The 24,252-nt window shown below is 43.1% G+C and overlaps 1 protein-coding gene across 2 annotated transcripts in view; it reads left to right on the forward strand.

Moving 5' to 3' along the window:
• The window catches only part of TRPC5 (transient receptor potential cation channel subfamily C member 5), a 106,637-nt gene extending 83,005 nt beyond the window's left edge, over positions 1–23,632 (forward strand). For both annotated transcript variants that reach the window (XM_074601035.1, XM_074601036.1), the window contains 4 exons: positions 12,523–12,729; positions 12,907–12,948; positions 14,645–14,734; positions 15,469–23,632. In XM_074601035.1, the coding sequence (XP_074457136.1) occupies positions 12,523–12,729; positions 12,907–12,948; positions 14,645–14,734; positions 15,469–16,203 (1,074 nt within the window). In that variant the 3' untranslated portion in view covers positions 16,204–23,632. The remainder of the gene's footprint in view (positions 1–12,522; positions 12,730–12,906; positions 12,949–14,644; positions 14,735–15,468) is intronic.
• Positions 23,633–24,252: the final 620 nt, after the last annotated feature.

Genomic DNA, 24,252 nt, shown 5'->3' on the forward strand with positions numbered 1-24,252 from the left:
TTCTGGTGCCCTAGGGTGCAGGTACATTTTGCAGGGAATTAGCAATATATGCATATTTTCTGAAAGCATGTTCCTTATGGACACATCTGTGATATTCTGGGAAGTCATGCAGGTATTAGTCACTGAAACTGTACCAACAGTTCTGACTCTGCAGCCACAGGACAATGGGAAGCAGCAACTAAGACCCATCTGCAAGAGGAAAACCATAGGGCTGCGAACTTGTAATCTGAGTTCCAGGCGAGTTAGAGCGATAAATGGTGCTCAATGGCACTGCAGCACTAGGCATCCCACTGACATATTAAGGAGAGATGTAAGCACTTAGAGCTTTCTGATCTTTTAGGAAAGTACAGCAATGCTTAATACCTCAGGAATAGCATCGCACCAAACTAGGTCTGAGAAAAATTACCTCTAACTACTGTGCATGAAAGCGAAGGTGTTACAGCTTCGAGTGTGTCGTACATGGTGTACGTGTGATGTTGGACTAATGACTTCATGATAGCAGTATGTATTAAGTTATGAAATTGTTTTGTATGTTGTGTTTTGTGTCCTTCTGTCAGTTTTTACGTCTATTATTTCAAGCTAGTTCATCTCAGACAGCTGTCACTGCAAAAGACAGCTGCATGTTTAATTTTTTTAAGGGCATCTCTGTGAGTAGTGTGTATGACCAAACTGAAGCAGAGTTGCCAGTGTTCAGATTGGAGAAATTAGGGCATTGGACACCAAACTAGGAGTGCAGTTTTAAATGATGGAATGAAATAGAGTGGATTAGCACATATTGTGCAGGACAAGAATGCAAATGATAAATATTTTGCATAGCAAAACAAAAGCCGTACAGTAAACAGAAGCAGTTGGTATGTGCAGCTAAAAATAAATGATCATTAAGTGTAGGGATGTTGTACGTGGAATTTAAAAATTAAAGCACAGCGGAATATAAAGATTTTTCACCTCCCTATTACATTGTTTCCAAGATGACTTTGGATTTCCCCTAGGAAATAGTATGAAACTTTTCTTGATCTACAATGAGCAAGAACTCCTCTAGTTTTCTGCACCAACTGAACTCCCTCAGCACCATGGCAGTAATCGCTACCCAGTTTAATTCACAACAGCAGCAGAAATTCTCTTTCCCACTGAGATCTACGACCCTTAGGACTGTCAAAAAAATGTTGCACCTCCTCTGCTTGCATGGCCTGCATACGGTTATTACTTGGTGGTTTTGCTAAGAAAGAATTTTACGAATCAATAAACTTAGTTCAAAATAGACAGCTGGACAGTCCCCGCATGTGGCAGGATTTGGGGTGGTAGATTGTCCCCCTGTAGAAGTAAGGCCAGCTCCAAAGCCTGGACTCAAATCTAAGCTACTGTAAAGCATCAGGAAATATTCATCTCACAAGCCCCATTTCAGGATCATTAATTTGAACTTCTTAGGAGAAACTGAGATGTGTCTGTTTTTTAACTCTGTCATACAGCAGGAAATGAAATTATGCTTGTTATACACTTGTTGCCAATATGAGCAATGTCTCTTGAAGATTTTTATGGTGTAGCAAAATAACTAGGGTCTAGAAAGGGGGTTAAATGGCTCTTTGGTTTGCTGGCTGAATGAAGTATCACTGTTTGTCCCCCAGTTTTCTGTCCCTCAGGGGCTCCAGCTGACCAGAACACACATCCTGCTGGTCACTGCCCCCATGCAGACCCCGTGTTCTGGGTGCAGGTAATACGCTCAGGTCTTTTCTTCATTCTATAATGCAACTGTAATTACCCAAATCTCAATTACTGTGCTCCCAAAACTCATCTGTGTCATTAGTAATAATTAATTGAAATCGCAAATTCTCCTGAACTCCGTGCCTTTTGTGACATTTGGACAGGCAGAGTTCTGTTACATTTCCCCATGGAGTGTGATACATGTGAAGAAACGCCGGACCCCTGCTCTCTAGTTCCCTCCCGGGTAGCTGCAGCACATCTTTAGAGGAGTGGGATTGATTCCCAAGGCTGGGTGCTCTCTCTGGAGCTTGTGAGTGGACGCGGGGGACTCCCAGCAGATTTTTATTTGAAAGTGAAGGGAAGTATGTTGCAGCAGTGGTGTGCTGTGATGCTACCATACAGCAAATGGCCTGTGTGTGAAATTAGCCCTGCAGCCTCGCTCTAGACTGGCAGGCAGCTTAATGGCTTTTTGTTAGCAAGCTAAAGTATTCATTTGAAGGTGTAGAACTGTTTGTCTTTTTGCTGGCTTTAGTCTAATTACATATAACCCATGGACTTGAATCAAGTTGTTAATATTCATCTGGTGTTTGCAGAGCCTCTAAACGGAAGCACTCGATGTGCTCTGACTTCACATGCCGCATCTTTTTCTGTTGTTAGACTAGACAAAGCTAATTCTCCTTCCTAGGGCCCAATCCTGCAACCCCTTGCTCAGACGAGTATTGTCAGCAGAATCAGAACGTTAATCCTTTCTGTTGTTTTTAATCTTTGAAAACCCAGATATTTATCTGACCCTGAGTACCACCATGGCCAAACCACTCCAGGGATTATTCAGAGGAGCAGAAACATTACATTTAAGAAAAAACCAAGATGAGCTAGCAATCTGTATATGACACCTGGCTGGTTTAAGATATTACAGGGAATTTTCTGGCATTTATATGGGTGGGTTTGGTTTTCTTTGGTGTAGTTAACACGCCAGTGCCCCGCATGACAGGTCAATAATTCTCTGCCCATTACGTGCAAAGCAGCACAGCAAGGTTTGCTCTTGCTACATGATAGAAGTTGATGTATCCAGATGGAACCACATAGGTTGCAGCCCCCTGTGTTATCCCATCTTTTATTTAGGCCTGACAAGCTCAATTAGCATTATCTTCTACTTCTGCATCGAGGGGACTTTTGTTAAAAAGGCAGAAGAAAAGAGGAAAAGCAAAAGAGAAAGAAAAAACATTACTGAGGAAAAAGCAGTGAAAAACTAAAAGAGGTTTATCTGGGAAGAGCTTTCACCTGATATTGAGCAATGGGAACAGCTATATTAAGAATCCTCTGAAACGTGACTTTTTAGGTGCCAGTGCTTCACAGATTTGCTTTTCAGCACGCTGACATCTAGCAAATAAGCTGATGCTGATTATATAGGTGAAACAGGATACCTACAACTCCATCCAATTAAATGGGAAGATGTCTAATAACCTGGATGCTGTGCTGTGGCTCCTCATCTGCGTTTCTGTTCTCTGGTCCGGTCCCCCACAGCTCCTCAGCTGCAAATCCTGCTCTCAGAATCTGGGGAAGAAACAGGGGCTTCAACTCCTGAACCACTGCTATCTGCACGGCTCAGGATTCACTTAGAGACTTGAGCGATCTCATACATTTATAATGGTTTCCTTTCTTTTGGCTCAAGGATGTATTTAAATGATGGGGATGTTTAGCTCAGATTTTTTCTTTTTGAACAATTTTTCAATTTTTGGCAGCTAAGCTCATGCAGTGCATTTAAGTGACTATGCAAACAGGCTGACTTCCAGAGGTGTCAGGCCCCTGCTTCTCCCACTGGTGCTAAGACCTTTACAGACTCAGTGAACAACAGTTCAGCTCCATTCCTTCGCTGAGGAAAGGCAATTTATGGCTAGTCATAAAAGAGAAAAGTATTAAAGCATTTGGTACCTGAATACATGTACACGGTTTTATTGCTTAACTATGGAAGTTTGGGAATTATAATTTTATTTTTTTGGTTACTTGAGGAAGGGATATAAGGGCTGTGTATATACGTGCATAAAAAAAATGTAAAGCCTAAGGAGATATAGTGAGGCTCAGAGCTTTAATTCAGGGAAATTGCAGCAACGCATGAAACCAGCTCCCAGGGTCAGCCCAGTAATGATTTTACTGTATTACTACCCTTCAGGTCAGCTTGATGTGACCAGATATTCTGGTAAACATTTCTGTAGCGTAGGAGTGGCAAAAACCATCAAATGTGCTTTGTGATTATTCATACTCAGAGCTCAGATCTAAAAGTTATAAATGGCCCTAAATAACACATTAAATGAACTGTTTCCCAGCTGAAATCACATCCTTTTAATGGCACAGACTGGATCCTGGGATCTGAAATTCACATGTGGATCCAAACTGGAATTTTTCTTGGGGGAAAAAAAAAAAAAGAAACAGGAAATAAATAAAAAGGGGTACAGAGAAGTACCTGATTCTCCTTCGTATCTGGCTCCCACCAGTCCAGCAATAAATTTTAAGACATTTCTTCTTCCTTGGAAGGGTCGAGTCTCAGGCTGACCAGCTATGCAGAAAAAATCAAAAATAATATCCTGTAAAAAGTGCAAGTAGAAATCAGTCAAAGTCCATTTTCTTTTTTTGCCATGGTACTAACAGAGTCATCAACACTCTGTGTTGGACATACCTTCAGCCCACCATTTCTCTAGGGGTACGTGTGAATTACTTGATTTTGACCTGGCTGGAGGTAGTTAACATTATCGGCACAGATGCACCTTATCTCTCTGACTTTCAGCATGAAAAGGGGCTCTTATCAGGCAGTGATAAAGGAGAGAGAATGGATGGCAGGAAGAACAAAGCCTTAGTGATATCTTTCTCATTGTTTCTTCCTGCTGAGGCTTTTTTAGAGAACTGTTTGTCTGCATGACCTTCCTACTGCACTGATTTATTTGATTATTAAAATAAAAACTAAACTTTGCTGGAATGTGAGTGAAGAAAAAGGTACTAGTTCAAATAATTTAACTGCACTAAAACCAGCACAGTCCACAGTTCTCTGTGTTTTCTCAAATATAATATTCCCCGGCCTTCTCATTAGCTATCATTGTTTCCATCCAATATGCTGGTGGGAGATGAAAGGTAATTGATATATATAACCTAAATACATTGTGGAATGTAGTGCATTGCAAGCTATAATAAAAATTTTAATTACGAATATATTCTGCACATGGAAGATATAAATAGCAGAGATGCTAAAGCATGCATTTTCCAAGTACAAACAAACTGATTCCCCAGAGCTGGGAAAATCATCCAGCTTGCAGTAAGGAGGTCCGTTTTGGGGACGCGATGGCCAGTGCAACAGCTCACCTAATAGCTCTGCTGTGGTGTCACTCGGGAGTGAATGCCCGTGCTCTTTGCTTGACCTTATGTATTCAGAAGCCATTAGTGGTTTTCTTTTCCACTGCAACCAGTGACCTGCCCCATTTCCATAATTTCCGAGCCTTTCTGGCTATGCGTCCTTTGTTTCAGTGGCCAGTCTGGCCCAAACCACAACACTATGCTCCAAAGACGGAGTCCTTTATCCACCTTATTATAAAACGCAGTCGCCATGCCATATGTCATGTTGACACTGAACTGGCCATTCCCTTCATCTGTTTGAATTCACGAACCTTGGACACTGCAAAATTAAGGAAGCTTTTCCTAATTTCCTCTATTGCAGTGTGTTCTTTTATGGGCTCTACCATGACTGGGATCTTCATCCAGCTTTCAAGTTTTTAAGGCTTGCAATCCCATTGATGGCTTATCTGAAATGTCTGCTATGTCAAAATTTAGATTTTGAGTTTTTTCTCCCTTGTGCTCTGTTTGTTTTCCTCACCTGGGGGCCTTGCTGCCTTTTACCAGATAAGGATAGCTCTTTTCTGAAATCAAGTCTTTACCTGTATCCTGGCCCAAGAATTTGGTTTTCTCGTATCCCAGAGCTAGTATTTATTTATGAGTATTTCTTCAGGACCTGCCTATGCTTGAATGTCCTTTTCCTTTCCTGTGCTGGAGCCAGAAGAGTTTCTGCACCCACGGCTGAGCTGCTGCCCAGGGAGCAGCTCTCCCTTCCCGTGCCTGTTTGCCTGCGTTGCGTGCTCGTGCACGGGGTTTGCTTTGCGGCTCTCCGGGCATGTCTTCCCTCACATCAGGGCACTCTGTTGCTTTGTGTGTGTTGGTTTGCATCTGCCGTGGGCTTTGTTCTCCCCAGAGCACGGCCACACGCTCCTCTTCAAAGCCGTGTGTGGCTGGCGTGGGGCCACTGCAGCTTCCCTGGTGTGAACGTCTTGTTGCTGGTCAGGACTCCCTTTGCTTTACCAGTGCAGCGGGTGATTTTGTGCTAGACAGTACTTTGATCTCTTCTCTGGCTGCCTCATTCCCTAACTGTTCTAATTGCTTTTTCTAATGCTAGATTGTCCTCCTTTAGTATTTTTTCTTGTATTATTTTTGAGATTGATCCTATTAAGTTCTTATCCTTCAGTATGTCATCCCCAGCTTTGAAAGCAAAGTCATTTGTTGTCAGCTGCAGCTGAATTACCTATGCATTAATTGCCTTTGTAGGTCCCTGATTTTTCTCACAGACTTTTTTTTCCGTTCTATGACATATTTTTCTTTGAAAAATATTAAGCATCATTTACCTCAAAAAGCCTGCTTGGATTTTTGCTGCTTGCTTCTCTGAGCTCATCATTAAACCCCCAAGCTTTGCTGATGCTATTACCAGTTTGCCCAACACATATTACAAAATTAACAGCTTTGAAACTGCACAAGAGTTGTCTGTGTCGGGTTCTGTAAAGATTAACTTTCTACTGACCCTCTTTCTTCAATGCTTTCTGTTCAGGTCACATAAGGGTACATACATTTCTTGTGCTAGCCTGCTTGAAGGCCATTGCTGATGTATTTTCTGTGCTGTTTTCCCTGCTCTGGGTTTAGCAAAGAGCAATAAAGAAGCAAGTGAGAGAGAAATATACCAAACAAAGTTTAACGACTTGTACACTTTGCAGCACAGCTAATTACACAGCAAAAAAGCACCTTTGAAGTTCCTGTGCCATTCAGACAAGGAGCCTGCCTTACTCAATACGCTGCAAATAAGATGTGTCAGTGAGCACCTTGTAAAGGTGAATGCTGCGTCTGCTCTTCCTTCCTAGAGCAAAGTGCTGCAGCTTGGGCACTTCCTAATCTTGCAGGGCTGCTGCTGGCACCTTCTAGGACAGCAGCAGAGAGCAGTTCTGCTACTCCTGATGCAGACATCATGCCGGCTTCTGCCAGTGTTGCCTGCACAACGGGAAAGCTTCCCGTGCCTCCTTCCGAGGCACTCAGCCACGGCCAGCCAGCCTGGTCCCGAGGGCATTGTCACAGCCATCTATATCTGCATCTGACAGGCAGCAGCCTGATTGCCAGCTTAGCCCACTGACTGTTGTATAATAAAACACAAGAAAGGCATACACAGCCCTTTTTGTGACAGCTAGAAAGACACTAGCGATCTTTATATATTATTCCTACCAAATGGGCGTGGGGAGGATTTGCATCCCAGGAACACACTTCTTGGAGGAAAGAGCAGAAGCCCTTGGGCACCTCTGCGTAGCATAGAGGACCTTAAATAGATTATCTTGTGATTGTTTTACAGTGGAAAAGTTTGAAGGTCTCAGAGGCTGCCAAGTGTTACCATCATCTCAGAGTTATGTTTTAGCCGAGCGTTTGTACCATGGGTCTACTCCAGCCTAACCCAGAGCTAACCATGGTGTGGAACAGCAGAGTGCAGGGAGCTGCCATAATCCATTTCAGCCTCCTAGTCCCGAGCTGATGTAAATCCCAGTGCTTTCAGGGATGCTGATTCAAGAGTCACAAGATCGGTCTCCCATGCCCTGATTTGCCACAGGCTTCCCACGGGACAGCCCTGTGCTTCAGCTCCTATCTGCTAACTTAAATGTAACAGCGTCTTCCTCCATCAGCTTTCCAGCCACAAGGGAGCCAAAATACTAACCACATGAAGAGGCTGAGGAACCTAGAGGCTGCGGCAGTGGTAGCCATCTCATACAGAGAACTGAAACAGTCTCCCATTGCTGGGGCTCTGCTGGCTGGTCAGTACCAGCTGAGAAGCTGGCTGTTATTTGGCAAAGTATGATCTAAACCATATGGCCCAGCAAGGAGATGGTGACGGAAATCTTTACAGAGAACATTTCACAAAATGTAAACAACAGATTTTCTACACAGAGGCAGAGATGGAGATTAATGCTTGAATTATCCTGGATAATTAGTGTAGCAGGTAATTATTTAAAATCTGGCACATCTGTGAATACATTACTTTGACTGAATTAGAAAATCCTCGCAACTGCTACGGTAAGATGGCTTCAGCAATCCCACGGGGAAATCTTTATGGGAGATTGATTCTTACTTCAAATGGCAGAGATTTGCAAGAGGATTATATGGCCAGTATCACACATTCGCATTGTGATAGTAAGCGATACAGTTTCTTTTCCCACAGAGAAGCCGAGTGCTGGTTTCTTTGAGTTTATGTGTTCTTTGAGCTTGAGGGCTCGGCCCTCTTAAGAAGTAGAGTGTTTTATAGCTGAAATGATGAGCAGTGCTTGAAAGAAAATGGTGACAAGAACAAGGGCAAGAGCAACAGAAGCTCAAAAAGAGGACAGTGAAATCCAAACTTGGATTTGAATTCCTAAAGCAACAAGGTCACACTTGAAAAGCTACTAGATATGTTTCTTTAGGTTATTATAAATGTTACCAATAATTGTCACCTAAGAACATTGTATAAAACAGCACAGTTGTGTGAGGATCCTGTCCTCACTCCGCAGAGGGCCCGCTCGAAGCTCCCTGCCACGGTGGAGCGCTGCAGGTGTGCATCCTCTGACAGTGCTCCCTGTGGAGGGGCAGAGCTCCTGGGCTCCCTCCTGTCCTCCCTCGTAGGAGACCCACGTCTGCTGAAGCGTCCCAGGGTTACGTCCGCGCTGGCCGTCCCTGGGAGTGGGCTCCAACGTGCCGTCTCCTGTGACCCACCTCTGTAAATCAGCAGCTAGTGCAGCACCGCTGCAGGTGGCACTGAACCTTCCAGCAGCAGGTCTGGGCTTGCCCGCGGCTGCATAGCTTTGCAGGGTGCATGGTGGCCAGGCGCAGGGAAGGGCCCTTGGGTTGGACTCTCGCTGTATTGGTACTCAGGAGCTCACTTTGAGTGCTCACCTACATGCAACCTTTGCAACAGCTTTGATGCAAAGCAGGCTCAGACTCAAGCAGCCCTCAAAAATGTAAATCTTGCCCAGTGGCCTGCAGTCACTGGGGAGACACACCAAAACCCTGGAGCATGTCTGGTGGTCCACTGGGCCACATTCACATTCATGCAATGACTGGCTGTAACTCACAAGTGCTTCAGGTATGAATTGGGTATCGAACGATTGCTGAAGCATGGTACTCTTGGTACTCAGCACAGGGAGGAGAGTTGGGAAAGCTGTAGTTTTGTGTGCAGATTTCACTGCTTACAGCACTAAAGAGAGCTCTAAGCAAGAAAATGGTGGTTTCCTGGCACACAAAGACATTCTCAGTAAAATTGAAACATCTCTTTCCAATATTTGCAACACAAAACTGCTGCCAGGAGCTCTCATCTGAATTGCTCAGGTTCTCAAAACATCATGGTGAATAATTGAGACAGTCTGAGTTCGTAAACCCCGCGGAATTCACAGCAATAGAAAAGAGGAAGAAAAGATACTCTAAGCTTTGTACATAGGGTCTGTCTTTTAAGGGAGGTTATATCGCACTTGTTGACTGAGACTGCACAGGAAGAAATACAGGTGGGGCTGAGGCCAGCATCCACCAGCCTCACGCACAGACACATTTACATCAACAGGGATTCGTTCAGACCAACCACAGAACTTTCCCAATGAGAAACTCCAGCTAAGTCTCACAGCAGCGCCCTGCACCTGCATTCAAGCCCCTAGTCAAGCCCATGTAGTCCCCTTAAACTGTTTTAAAATGAAAGAACAAAAAGAAAACACTTTGTGCTGAAAAACTCTTTTAGCCCTTCTCTTCCTTTCCCAGAAACTAATTTGCAATCCCCAAGCTATAGATTTGCCTTATCCTCCTCTACAAACAGCATCCAACATCCACTGCTAAATCACAGCTGCCCAGGACATGCCCTTTTTTTTAATGTGCTGAAGGAAATTGCTGCCAAGTCACCACACCTGATCCCACCCCGCCACCGATGCTGGACCTTTGTAAAGGGTCCAAACGTCTTGTTCAAACTACCTTCTCCCTTCTGAGTCCTCAATAGGACATTTACACCTACCTCTGTATTGACTAAGAACTTAAAATATACGTCTCTATCAAAAAATAACAGTCTTTGCACTCTCCTTCAGCTGCTGCCTTACCCTGAACTCCCCAGCTGTCCCCGACAGTGCAATCAGTATTGCCAGGTGTCTGTAGTTCCTGCACACCCTGAGAAAAGCTTACTCGCAGCAGGGATGAATAACTCAGTGCTGGTCTCGTGCAGCCATTCCCCTAAAAATGCTTTAGATGCTTGAACCAGCAATGCCACTCTTCTCTACAGCCTTTCAAGATGCAGTCACCACTGGGTTTTCCCCTGGTACTGAATATGTCCAGGTAGAGCATGGGGAGCTGCCAAGAGAGATCTGATCTCCTGCCTTCCCCACGGGTAGCACGCCCTCCCCAGTGGCCCCTTGCCTCACCTGGCGTGTGATGCCGATCATTTGTTGTCCTTCCGAAGACTGTTTCAACTGAAATTGCCCAGACCGGGAAACGTTCAGGTAGAAAGATGTAAGCCTTTAGGACCGAGCAGGAAGCAGCCAGCCCTGCTTCTGGAAGAGGCTGGGACAGCTTTGCCTTGAACTGTGAGCAGTTATCAGGCAGGAGTTGTCCTGTGGGCTGGTTGTGGAGCTCAGAGCACTAACCCGGAGTCTGGGAAGGAGGAACAGCAACTGCATGGCACTAGCTTCTTCTGCGCCCCTCTAGCTCTGCTGAGCTTGCTGCAGCCTGCAGGTAGAGATAAATGCAGAAAAAGTGAGCAGGACTTTTTTTTTTTTCTGGTGGTAATTATTTCTATTGCTGCAAACTTACTTTTTAACTACCTAGAACTTAATTTCCACCAGCATCAGCTTTTAATACTTCATTGTGATGCTGCAGTTTCCCTGCTTACAGGGTCTGATAAAGTGTGAGGCTAAAAGGGGCATGGCAGGCAGCTTCTCTACCTATGGCTTAAAAACAGCCCTTTCAGTAAGTTGGCAGGGGATAGTAGTGTTCTGGGCTGATTCAGACCATCTGCAGAGACTAATGTGCCACTGGGCCACCGAGGCAGTTATTTCAAATCAAGAGCTGCATGTAACTTGAATATGCTGCTAAAATGGAGTTCAGCTGTGCCTCACTGTCAAAATGTGAGCGTATTTTACCCATGTCAGAGCACTGGAGCGTAGCCATAAAGCCAGTGTAGTAATTTTTTGGGCATGATGTTCAGCCATATTTTATTAAACTCCCTGTCCTACTCTTCACGGCGTGTTGCTAAGAGGGCTGCTTGTTCCAACCTGGTTGAAATCGCCTCATAAACTTAAAATCCCATATTGTCCTTTTCTCCTACCTTGCACTGCTCCTTAGGCTAGATAATCACAGCTTTGGTTTAATCTCATGTCAGATACTGTTAACCTAAGTGGTGAACAGCTAAAATGTCGTAACCATCAGCTTAGCACTATGCTTTGCAATGATAACGATACACAAATTTACCATTTAAATTCAGCACACTATGTAAGCTGTGTTCAGCACTGCTTGGCTTGAAGGCTTCAAACTATGTCCTTCCTTTTCTGTCTAATGTCAGAATTTCTGCAGAACATACAAAACAGTGACATTTTTTAACTTTAAAACTAGCACGAAACAGCGTGAAATCTGTTTTGAATAGCTGCAGTATCTATCTCTCTGAATCCAGGCTGTAGGTAGATGTCTCTGCCCTGATGTGGAAGGGAATACGCAGTTTGTTACTGGGCAGAACAGCCAGTTGACTCCATGGACTAGATTGCAAATAGCTTGATTTGGGGCTCGCTGTTTTGCAGTCTGTAAGGTCAGTGTCTTGCATAGACTCAGTATTCCTTTCCTGGTGACTGTATGGACCGTGTGCCTATTTGTGCAGCTGTAAAAGGATGCTATTAACTTTCCACCTTTACTTTGTTGGGATCAAAAACACTAGAGCACAGCAAGCTAGCATGGTGATAATATAAATGAAAAAAAAACAAACCAAAAAACCAAACAGTAAAATGTCTCCTGTTTTGTGTAAGAATAATGCAGAGACAAGATGTAAAATACGGCATGCATAAAATGTGTCACTTCCTTGTAGGAGCTGAATTAATGGATGCTATAAAAACCAAACAAATCAAAAAACACTATGAAAGACCTTTTTCCAGGGAAGACTGTGAGAATTCATTGGATTTGGACGTGAAAAACAATGGCTTGTGATAATAAAAGTGCTAGCAAAAAGCAAAGAGAAATGTGTTTTCTTACTTCTTGTATTGGCAAACTAATAAGCATAACCTCTAAAGGACAGAGCCAGACTTTAGCATGTGAAGTTACTTTTGCTGAATATTGCTATCATCTCATTTCTCAGCGGTTGGTATTTTACACTCCACCTATATTTCACACTGCATTTTTTTATGTGCACCCCCAGCGAGGGAGATGGAAGAAGCGATACTGCTTTGCCTGCAGCTGGAGAAATCCTTTATTGCTCACATCAACTCCTCAGCCGCTGGCATTTGCTCCAGGAAAGCTTGCGTGAAGCTGCTGATCGTCTCTTTCCTTCTCTCATAGGACCACGCAGATATCGAGTGGAAGTTTGCACGGACGAAGCTCTGGATGAGTTACTTTGATGAAGGTGCCACTCTGCCCCCTCCTTTTAACATTGTCCCAAGTCCCAAGTCAGTCTGGTACCTTTGCAAGTGGATTCACAATCAGCTGTGCCCAGGCAACGACTCTGACAATGAACAGAAGAGGCATGAAAACCTCAAAACATTCACAGTAAGGAGCTGCATAGTTTTATACTTCATTTTGTGAGGGTGCTTGTGCATGTTCAGGATCACGAGGGCCACTGCTCTGCTGGTGCAGAAGGTTGCTGGATCATCACTTGCTACAAGCCATCAGGAGCTCTAAAGACAGGACTAAATAGGTAACATATCTGTGCCTTTCTCTTTCCAGGAACGTCACGCTGACAACCTGATTCAGAATCAACATTACCAGGTAAACTCTTCAGCACACAAAGCTTTTACTTGCTGTTTCTTCTTCCTGCTCACTCTCTATTACCATGATTCTTGCTTGCTTCTAGAATATATTTTGATAAGCGTAGATCCTCTTAAGAGAATTTTGCTTACCATGGATTAAAACATTCCCTCATAAGCAATGAGATGGTTCTGTAAATCCCTCCTAGCCTTTCACCCCCTCTGAAGTAGCGGAAAACTTGCCTAGTGTCAGTCTGACTGCTGAAGTCAAAGGTGACATCCCCACTGCCATCAGAGGTACTAGGCTGTCACACCATCCTGATTAAAACTGTTTCGGCAGCATTTTTACACACTTCTGAATCATTCCTCTTCTGCTCTTTTTTTGTAAAGCATCCCTAACTCAAACAGCGGCTGGGATTTTCTTTTGTTTTGGACAGCTCAGGAAGGAGGAATAGTTCCTTTGGTGAATTTTGCTTGTTTTGTTTATTGTCAGCCTGCCCGTCATCAAGTACTCATTATAAGTCAACCTATAAAAAGATGCAACTGCATTAAAAACACCAGCTTCAGTACCGGAATTCAGTGTGATGTATTATGCCAGCATGCTGGAAGGAAAAAAAATTCTCCAGAATGTTTGGTGGTATGTTAGGCTATACTGTCAAAAGCCTTTAGTAATTTGTCTTACTTAAGAGATCTCCTGCTTTTTGAAGAATATTTTAATCTGAAGTTGATATTTAACATAAACAGTCACCTCTGACAACAGACATTTGGTACTTTCTGACCGCAGCACAGCTTACGGGTACCAACAGTCGGTTCTCTTAAAAAACCTCACAGTAAAACTTTGGTATGGAGACCATCTTCGTGCTTGGTGTTGCTCAGACTTGTTATCCCTATGTATGAAATGGGGAGATGAAGGGAAGGTTTGGAGTAGCGTCTTCTGTGTGTAGAGAACAACCTCTGCTTATGTTGGCCAGCACAGATAAACATACAAGCTCGAAGTACCAGTTTGCTTATGTAAAGCCAGCAAGGAGGTAAACAAACACAGAACAAAATGGATCTCATCCTACCAAAAATCTGTACTGTAACAAACAGCCTGGGTAACACAGAGGAGCAAGAGCCCTTGGAGAAGTCACTGAGGGTGTGATTCAGTCCTTCCAGCATTGTCCACAGACACTGCAACAGCCTTGAAAGGAGTTTCTGACCTGCCATTAGGGAAGGCCCAGGCAGCTGGCAGATGTGGTTTAACGTGAACATGCGTTGCCCCGTGGGGTCCCAGCTCTTCTTCAGATTATTTGTTGTCAACATACCCTCCTTGGCTTTCAAATACTTGATAAACAATCTTCAAATGGCAAGCTTAGCCTATCAGGGTACACAGCATACACACACGAGATCAGTAATCTTAAAAATGTCAGCAGCTGAGATTAAATGGCTTGAGGACATATAAGAACATCAAGAATTTTTTCTCAACAACTTTTACCTATATAAAACCAGTACAAAATACCTGTTCATCATAGTTGACAACTGAGCATTCAAGATGGAAGGTATATAACGCTTTCCAAAGGTCTGTTCTGTTTAGAAGAAAGTGTGCTAACAGTAAGTGATTTTCTTTTTAGACAGCAGAGTCAGGATAGCCGCTGTTGGTAAGAACTCAGTGAAGTGCAGTAGGAACAGAGTTTGGTCTGAGCCAGCCACTGAATCACTTGTATTGTTTCCTGTTCCAGGAAGTGATAAGAAATCTTGTGAAAAGATATGTTGCAGCAATGATAAGAACTTCCAAAACCAACGAAGGTTTAACTGAAGAAAATTTCAAGGTAATTTATTATTCCTTAATAATAATTTATTATATTAATTCAAGTAGCCACTTGCAGAGTTCGCACTAAGTTGTCAATGTGATTGGTAACCTGCTGTGGAAATAGGACTATTACCAGAGCTGCGAATACATATGATGCGTATGGGGGGTTTTGAGCAGAGAATATTCTTATCCAGGTGTCTTCTCATATGATCACCTCCCAGATTTTAATGTACCGTATGTTATGTAGACAAAAGCTTTGGAAATAGCAGGAATGAAGTACCTGATCTGAGTCAGTATCACATTCCTAATCCTAACCCAGAGAGAACGAAAGAATGAACCTGGGTTAATGGATACGAAGAACACTTACCAACAAAGTTAAAGTTGGGCCTATCAACTAAACAGGATTCCTGCCATATTTTTAAATTTCAGCAGTGTTTCCTCTCTTCTATAACCGTCTTATTTGACTTTTCTTTTTTTGGGGAGGAGGTGGTGGTGGGGTAGGCAGAGGGAGTTGGTCAAGAGGCTGGTCCCACAGCCTTTGGAGAGAAAGATCTTAGGAGGTCTCCAATTCTCAGGATTACCAATACATTCTTTTTGTGCGTCACTGAATAATGAAGATGCATGCGGTATTCTTCTAAGTGTGATTTGGTATCAGTCATTTGCATATCTCTGAACAGTTCTCCCAAGGGAATGTGATCATTCTTTCATGTCACAGATAAAGCTGCTGTTAACTCATTTCTCCTCTTGCCCTAGGAATTAAAACAGGACATCTCAAGTTTTCGCTATGAAGTTCTTGACCTCTTGGGAAATAGGAAGCCCCAGAGGAGAAGTTACTCTACCAGCAGCACCGAGGTGTCCCAAAAGGATGAAGCAAATGAAGATGGTGCTGGAGAAAAATCCAAAGCCAAGAGTGTGTCTTTCAATGTAGCCAACAAAAAAAAGGACTTCAATGTATCTGCTCTAATTAAAACTATGTCCGGGATCAATATGGTGGAAGAGAAGCCAAAAAGCAATGGGATCAGTAAGCGCTCCTTTGTCCGAAATGGAAATAGAGTTCAGAGACTTTCCAGCTCCAAGAAGGAGTCCTTTAAGAGACTGGGCCTGCTTTTCTCCAAGATGAATGGACACGTACCTGAACCAAATTCAGAACCCATGTACACTATTTCAGATGGAATTATTCAGCCACACTACATGTGGAAAGACATTAAATATTCTCAGATTGATAAAGAGAGAGAAGAGAATTGTTCCAAAAGTGAAATTAACCTCAATGAGGTGGACTACAGTGGGAACACAAGCCTTACAGGACAGAGCAAGGAGTGCCCTGTGGTTTGTACCAGCTCCCTTCACTGTGCTTCCAGTATTTGTTCCTCTAATTCCAAACTTATAGACTCGTCAGAGGATGTGTTTGATTCATGGGGAGAGGCTTGTGACTTGTTTATAAACCAGTGGAAAGATGGGCAGGAGGATCACGTTACAACTCGGCTATAAGTAAAGCTATCTTAACACTCGCTGGAAAACTTAGCCAATTATTTGTAATTGTTTGCTCTCATCTGATTCAGCGTTACTATTTCCTTTCTATCCACAGGTGAAAAAAAAAAAGTGTAAAACTACTTATGTTAGTCTATTTTATAGCCATCTGCACCTTTTTTAATTTACTTTTTTCTACACTCACAAGTACTAAACTAAAGCTATCACCATTTATAAGGTTACTATAAACCACAGGAATCCCCTTGGATGCAGTCTTAGTCTTAAAACCCCACAGACTTCAGACACACTGGTGGCCGAGTAAAGGATTTCTCCAGTGCTCTCATCGTCATCCCACTGCCGCTGGGTTATCACTGCTGCTCTCCAACGCGATCGGCTCTGTGTCCTGCTCGATCTTCCTCATCAACCCAACCAGCTGGTGAGCAGTGGCTTAGCAGGAGGCTGAGAATCATACTTAAAATCATTTTAGAAGTGGTTTCAACTTATAACTGGCTTTTTGTTTCCCTTAAGCAATATGACCTCTGATTCTTTCAGTCGTGTGTGTTTTTTCAGGTTGTTTGTTATAGTAATATTGTAAACTGGTACTGAATAAGAGATCCCTTTGATCATCCAGCTAGATTATGTTATGATTTGCTTATTTACCTAATTCCCACAAGAAATTCCCCCTGTAGGGAGCAGAATGACTTTCCAGTTAGGCTGACAGTAGAAGCCAGCCCCTGGCGCCACTACCAACTTCTACATAGATGAACTGACCCAAACCCAGCTGCGGCTGCTTGAAACATAAACCTCAGTGTGGTTCTCGTATTTCTAATGGGCTGAACCGAAACCTAGCCCTGAGCCATGCCCTTACACCACACCCCTCGAGCTGTATCTGGTTTGTGTAATTCCTAATCTCACTTCCACGGCTGCATTTGCGTTTTGCTGCCTCTCTGATGGATGTCAGGCTTTAGGAAGAAAACCATCCTCCCGGTATACAGCAAATGCTAAGAGAGATCCTGGGCCCGTGAGCTGCATTTCTGAAAAGCAACAGCAGCTCAAACTGTATCTGGCAGCCTGTAAAGTCTCTGCAGTTCCTTTTCTAAGGTGCAACAAAAAGGAGTGTGGAAGTAGATGTTGTCTTTTATTTCCCCAGTTGTGGTAGTGTCTGGACAGGGCCTAGCAATGTCACTGCTTCTGTCCTAAGGAGCATCAGAGAGGGGAGAAGACAACCCCCATGAAGGGCAAAATGGCTGAATTTTTAAGTGATTTTTTTTTTCTTTAAAAATGTTATACTTGAACTCTCTTCTACGGTGTTGCTAAGAAACACAGATGATTGGCATGCACTTACCACCACTTCAAAGCTGTTATTAGCTGCTTTCTTGAAGGAAGCAAGTCCTGACCAGGAGTTCAGAAATGGCCTTCCCATATGACAGAGCTTCATTACTGCACTCACACAGTCATGCTTAAGGCTCTGTTTCCAGGAGAGGTTACACAAGCTGGAGCATATCCCAAAGGTGGTTGCCAAAAATCACCTCTTCTGTAAATTGGGTTGTGAATTCCATTTGTAAAAGCATAATGCTGGCAAATCTACACCTACCTTCATCTACACACTGGTCAGATTTTACCAGCGAGGGGCAGGAGCAGCTCCCATGGCAGGACAGAGGGTGAGGAGGAGAGGGATTCCCATCCATGAAAACATTCCAAGGTCAGAGCCCCATCCAACCTGAGCAACCTGATCTAGTTGAAGATGTCCCTGCTCATTGCAGGGGGGTTGGACTAGATGGCCTTTAAAGGTCTCTTCCAACCCAGACTATTCTGTGATTCTGTATTTTCTCACAGAAGAGATGCTGGGACACCTGCAGCTGAATACTCCGAGTTTTGAACCTGGCTCCCTCCTCTTGTTAAGGAAAACCACCTTGTTGGGGTTTCCCTTTGGGCACCTATACAGCATTACCTAAAGGTCATGATGGAGCACACCTACATCAGAGATGAACGGGAGCAATGCAGCCAGCTCCTGTAGCAGCATTGCAGATCCCAACGCACCAGACTCATGGGAAGTTTTCAATACAGACTTCAAGGTGGAGACCGTGGCTCTAGGCCAGTTCTGGTGTCATGAAAAATTAGCAACTAGGAGCAGTGACTCAAAAATGTTTCTGTATTCCTTGCTTATAAATGACACCAGTCTTGTTACCAGCATGCGATATGAAGCCTAAGATATTTAAGCCTCTAGATGTGTTAGTTAAGACAGAGTGAAAAGCATTTTTGTATCAACAGATTTCAGGCTTTCACACTAATTGCAGGGTTAGAGTTGTCTTTGAAACTGCATCTCCTCTTCCTTTATGAAAGGCTGAGCCAACTGACATTGGTGCTACGCAAGGAGACTTGCAAAGTCTGAGGGTCAGAAGCAGCTTGCTGATCATTCGTGAAGAAATCCTGCAGCCCTGTCTTTGAAGAGGCAAAGCCATCGATAGGAGAGAGCTGCAGTCAGAACCAACCGAAAATAATTCTCAAAGCAGCTGACAATAAAAGCGCCACAGTTTAATAAACCAAACCAAGCACATTTCTGGAAAGATGAACATTAGCAAGAGCTGCTACAGGGGGATGAAGGAAAGGGTTTGAATCATTTTATGCCTCACTAACCACACTGCAGTTTATGAACTCTACTTGACATGTGGCCAGCAAATCTTTGTGGTATTTCCTGTGTAACAAGAATGAAAGCAATTCAAGTACGGTTATGCAGATTACATCAACTGAGTTTGAGGCTGGGACAGAAGCAGGTTCATATCCTTAGACAATAGAAAGGCTTTTAAGTTTTCCGCGAGAGCAAGCACACTGCTGCTGGTGATGATTATATTGTGTCATTCAAATACAGCACTACGTAACAGGTACAAATAACAAAACGAAACGCAATTAACTCTGCAGTGGTGCCCCAAAAAATGTAGAAATGACACTGGGCAACGCAAATCCCTTCTCTGCAAACTGCGTGAGTCATGTTCCCCTGCTGTGTCCTGAAAGGGCGAGGGTAGGAATTGCCACATTGGAGTGGCACGATGGATAATGCAGTCTGCAAAAATCTCTCGATAATGTTATGTTATAGGCGAGAGGTACGTCACATGGCTGCCTGGCTGCGGCTCCCCTGGGATTTGCTTCATGACTCAGATACTTCCTAGCTCCCAGCTATGAGCTAGTTTGAGCTGACTTTGGAATTTAAGACAAATATTTGATTTGGCTGTGATTAATACATGTGTCCAGAGTTTGCAAAACTGTCAAACTGGTCCCCCCAAAGGCAAAATTCTGTTTGACTGCATCTATGCATCCCCTTTGGTAGCAATAGACTTTATAGGAGCTGATGAATTATTATTACTACTCTAAACCAGGAGCTTCAGGGGAGGGAAATTAAAGTATCTTGTGAAAAATACATTTGATAAGCAAAACCTGTTTTTTTTTAATTCACTTGCAGTCACAGTATTTGGGATTTCACTAGCATTGCTCAAAAACAAAGTAAGTTTTCGTGAAAGCTATTTTTTCCTTCAGAGAAATCGGTGAACTACCCCTGGGCTGTCTGTGCAAGCGACCAGGGGAGGAGCTGATGGGACACTTCGAGCTTCTCATGTGAGGAGTTAAACTTTTCCTTGGCTTGGGTTCAAGATGCACAGCTGTGCTCCAGCTGCCTGGCCTTTATTCTGTGGGCTTCAATAATAATGCTTATATATATGCAAGGAATTTAGAATTAGGAATAATAGAAAACTTGACAGCTTGCCCTTTCTTTAGGTTTCTTGCTCTTGAAGTTGCTTTATTTCTCACCTCCCATCCCCAGTGTCATTTTTACCTGGCTTTTTAAAGCAGCACACCTAGAAATGATCACCAACTAAAAAGTTAACAAATAACATCCAGGGTTAAGAATATCAAATAGAGACAGGAGGTGTTCGTACTCAGGTCAGAGATTAAAGAAGTTGTTTCAGAAACATGAAATTAACTGACATATCTCTGCAGGTTATTTGGATAATTGCATTTGTATAGTATTCACTTACTGGTAAATATGTAAATACTGAAGTATTTGTATATGTGGTCCCTCCAAAGGAAGCATGCACAGCGGTTAGAGCCAGGATTAGAGAACGGGACTTCTGCGGGCTAGTCCCAGCTCTGCCACTGACTCACCTGTGACCTTGGGCAAGTCACTTAGCCTCTCTAATGCCTCAGTTTCCCCATCTGTAAAATAGGGATAATAATACTTACCTACCTCGCAGGGGGGGTTAGTTCATTATTTATAAGCACTTTCAGATCTTTAAATTAAAGGCGCTATATACAGTAAGTAATTAATATTCGTAGCAGTAGTATGTACTTTTATTTTCTTACAACTAATTCAGGTTAGGATTTAACTCTATGTCCGTTACAATAGTTTTCCACGTAGAAAACTAGCATGGTTTCCCACGAAGGGAATTTAGGGGACTTCTGTAGGCAGAGAGCAGGAGCAGCATACCCTGGAAGCCTAAACTCTAACAACCTTGCTTTTGTCATTTATGTCTCACCCTTAATGTCACCTTACTGTATTTTGTGTTTCATTCTTTTTCCAATGGTACATGTAACATGATTTTTAGCAGAAATAGCCACTGTAAATACTAAGAGTATTTAAATAAATATATTCATGTATAAATATAAAACCTTACCTTTTAAAGAGGTTAAAATTGGTTGATGCAACAGACTTTAAGCATGAGGAGGTTCCACAGGCAGCCCAGCACTGATGCACATGCACATGGCAGGATACCAGAGTAGGGCTATAGGAAAAGTTCACCACATGTCATCACCTCCTTAGTATTCACTTGTCACCCCATCACTGTCAAGGGCAGCACGTCACACAGGTGACAAGATGTCACAGGACGGTGCACAATGCGCTGGGGCAAGGGGAAGCTGCAGCTGAAGGAAAATCATCCTGCTGCCTATTTTGCCCTGAGGAGTGGGATATGGCAGCTCCCAGACAGTCACCTTGGGCAGTGGCATGTCACCAACATGATGGCTGCTGGAGGAACCTTTCCTGGACAGCGGGAGACTGTCTCCTGCATCCCTGCGAGGGGACTCTTCACCCCAATTTCTCTGTAGGTACAATTTAGGGGTTTATTTTAGTGCTTACTCAGGATAAAAGTCTTTTGTTTGAGTGACAGGAGCTCTATGATGTGACTTGCACAGTAAGGGCACTACGAGCATTCTGAGCTCCCTTCCAGGAACGCGAGCAGTTGCAGGGTATCTGCACCGGGTATTTGGACAGTTACTAGCAGCGTGAGCAAGGATCTGATATACTGCTGGGATTTCTAGCAGGTAGAAAACTACATAAGCACCTGCTCCTCTTCCCTTGGGACTGCTCCGCTTCGCTTGGCTTTGATATTTCTACTTTCCTTTTTGAAAGGCCAAAATCCCAAAGAAAAACGTATTTCAATTAACCAGGAAGAGGTACCTTTTGGTTTAATTTCTGGCCAAGTTCTCCTTCAGCCAGTTAACTTGTCTGCGGAACAGTGTTGGCACACTGCGGGACATGGCCATGACGAAGCTCTGTGCAGCCTCAAAGGCTGATTTCCAAAGGAACAGGATCACCCTCCCGTCTCCGTTTTAATTCCACAGTCAAACAGAATGGCAAAAAAGAAGCAAAACCATCCAAACCACTAGGGCTGCCGATAATTAATGAAAGTTGTTACTTAACTAGGAACTCTGTGGAGCTGTTTTTGGGGTGGATGCTCTGGAAGGACCTCTTCCTTGCACGATGGACTTCCCGGGCCATCCGGCGCCGCAGCCCCGGCCGAGGTGGGCAGCACGGCTGGTTGGAGCCTGCCCAGGTGTGCTGGAAGCACCAGTCACTCTCAGTCATGTAACGGGAAAATTAATTGGAATCGGTGAGACTACAGTGAATAATAAATCAGCTCACTGGAGAAGCATCTGAAATAAACCGTTACCCAAATAACCTGTAGTTTTCAGTGAATGTGTAACTTGAAGCCTCACAACTATAAAGTCAAGCCCTTACTGGATTTTTTTTTTTTTTGGAGGCGGCGGCAGCGGGGAGCATTCTGGGCTAGCCAGATGAGCATCTTCTCTAAAGATTTATCATTTGATTCAATTTCATTTTCACACTACTTTTCCCCGTTTCAGGCTATTACACTTTTACAAGCAAGTCATTCATGTATTATTCACAAAATTGCCTCCACCCAGAACAACTACCGCTCCAGAGTAAATTTTTTTTTTTTTTTTTTTAAGATGTGCAAAACAAATGACAATAACAGCAATAGGACCCCCCCCAACCTAGCTCAAACCACCCACAATTTTAAAGCCAAATTGATTCTGCAGTTCTTTCTTTACGTACAGACCCTTTTCCATCGATGGCTCATCAACTACAGAAACAGCGCAGCCCTTTCGTCCTGCCTCACAGGTCCTCCTTCAGCGTGGCTTATTTTGTTTATTTTGGGGATTTTTTTTCCCCCTCCCCCTCCCATTTAAAGCATTTCCATATCAGCAGTAACTCCTAAGCCAGGAGAGACGATGTGCTTAGGACACGACGTGATCAATCAAGGAGCTGGCCTTTTAGCACATTAGCTAACAGAACACTGTGATACCTTTTGCCAACAGAGTGAAATGCCTTTTGACTATAAATAGTTGTTTTTGAGCAAGGGGGCACTTTTTGGTCTAGCTATTTTTTGGGTATTGTACAGTCTTATTTAAAAACTACTGAATGTGTTTGTAAGGTGGGCGTGGGAACTAGAGGGCTGGGGATCTTTGAGAAGCAAAGGATAGCGGCAGATGCTTAAGCACTCTATTTTCTATATGGCAAGCCCTAGAGACCTGGGCTTACTCTGCAAACAGTTTTTTTAGCAATCAAGTTTTAATATCAAATTAAATCTTCATTAAAAAAAAAAACTATCACAGAAACAGCTTCACACCTGAGCGCATTTTAAAATGCCATTTAACTTCATGCCATATGAAGTTATGAACAAAATGCCATAACTTCATTAACAAAAAGGTGAGACTTTTTTCCCCTCCTTTATTTTAATTTTGGTCAAAAACTTGATGGCCTTTTCCAGGCAAAAGAGCTTTTAGATGTTGTAAAGACAGAGTGGGGAGCTGGGCATTTGCCAGTTGAGTAGTAATAGCCACACCTAGAGAAAGGGGGGGAGAAAAGGAGGAGAGCAAAAAGCAAAAACAAACGCTTAGTTTTATGTACTTTTCTACTTGCATCTTTTCTGTCCATAGTGCAGACTCCATGTCATACCCTCGTATAACATGTAAAAATGAAATGATGTACATAATAAATAAAATTATTTATTTTATGTGTATTTTTAGCTTAACTGTAAACTGAAAAAAAAAAGCATTTAATTTTTTTCCCAAAAATGTAAGCCTATTGAAATTCAAGGTGTTTCTACCTTTTCAGATGTAACATTTCCAGCTGCCTATTGATAATAAACATTTATGAACAGCAACGGATCTGAAATTTTATCGTTTTTTAAAATCATGTTCAGCACAGGTGCCTCAAGGGTTGTCAGTGGTCAGAGGAGCACTCAAGAGCTCCAATTCTAGAGAGACTTATATTAGTATTTACATAAAAAACGACACGGCACAGTCCTGCTTACCTACAATGAAGTTGGCCACCCAAATTTGAGCGAATGTTCCCAGGCGAGAGCTGAACAGCACCTGGCTGTGAAAAAAAATAAACAACCCAAAACCATTCATTATGTCTTGTCTACAACAAAAATAGCAAACCACTGAAAGTGTTGGTAAATAAAACCACCACATGAATGCAACTGCCCCTGTACAAAGATATCGAAGTAAGCGTAGTGCCATTTTAATTTGCTCCCCAAAGATATCCTTCAGCCAGCACAACTACATCAGCTACACCGGAATATAGAGCAATATAGCTAGTAGTGTGAAAGTCATTAAGCAACAAGATATAACTGTATTAACATAATTTGCTCATGTAAAGCTGTCCTCCAAGCAAATCTCATTAAAGTACTGGGGGCATGCAGATACGTTTCAGGTTTCCATCAACTACCAGAGGTTCTTGGTCAAGACTCCAGTGAAACAAGAGTTCACTCAAGC

The sequence above is a fragment of the Larus michahellis genome, chromosome 9 (genome assembly GCF_964199755.1).
Source record: "Larus michahellis chromosome 9, bLarMic1.1, whole genome shotgun sequence".
Taxonomy (NCBI): Eukaryota; Metazoa; Chordata; class Aves; order Charadriiformes; family Laridae; genus Larus; species Larus michahellis.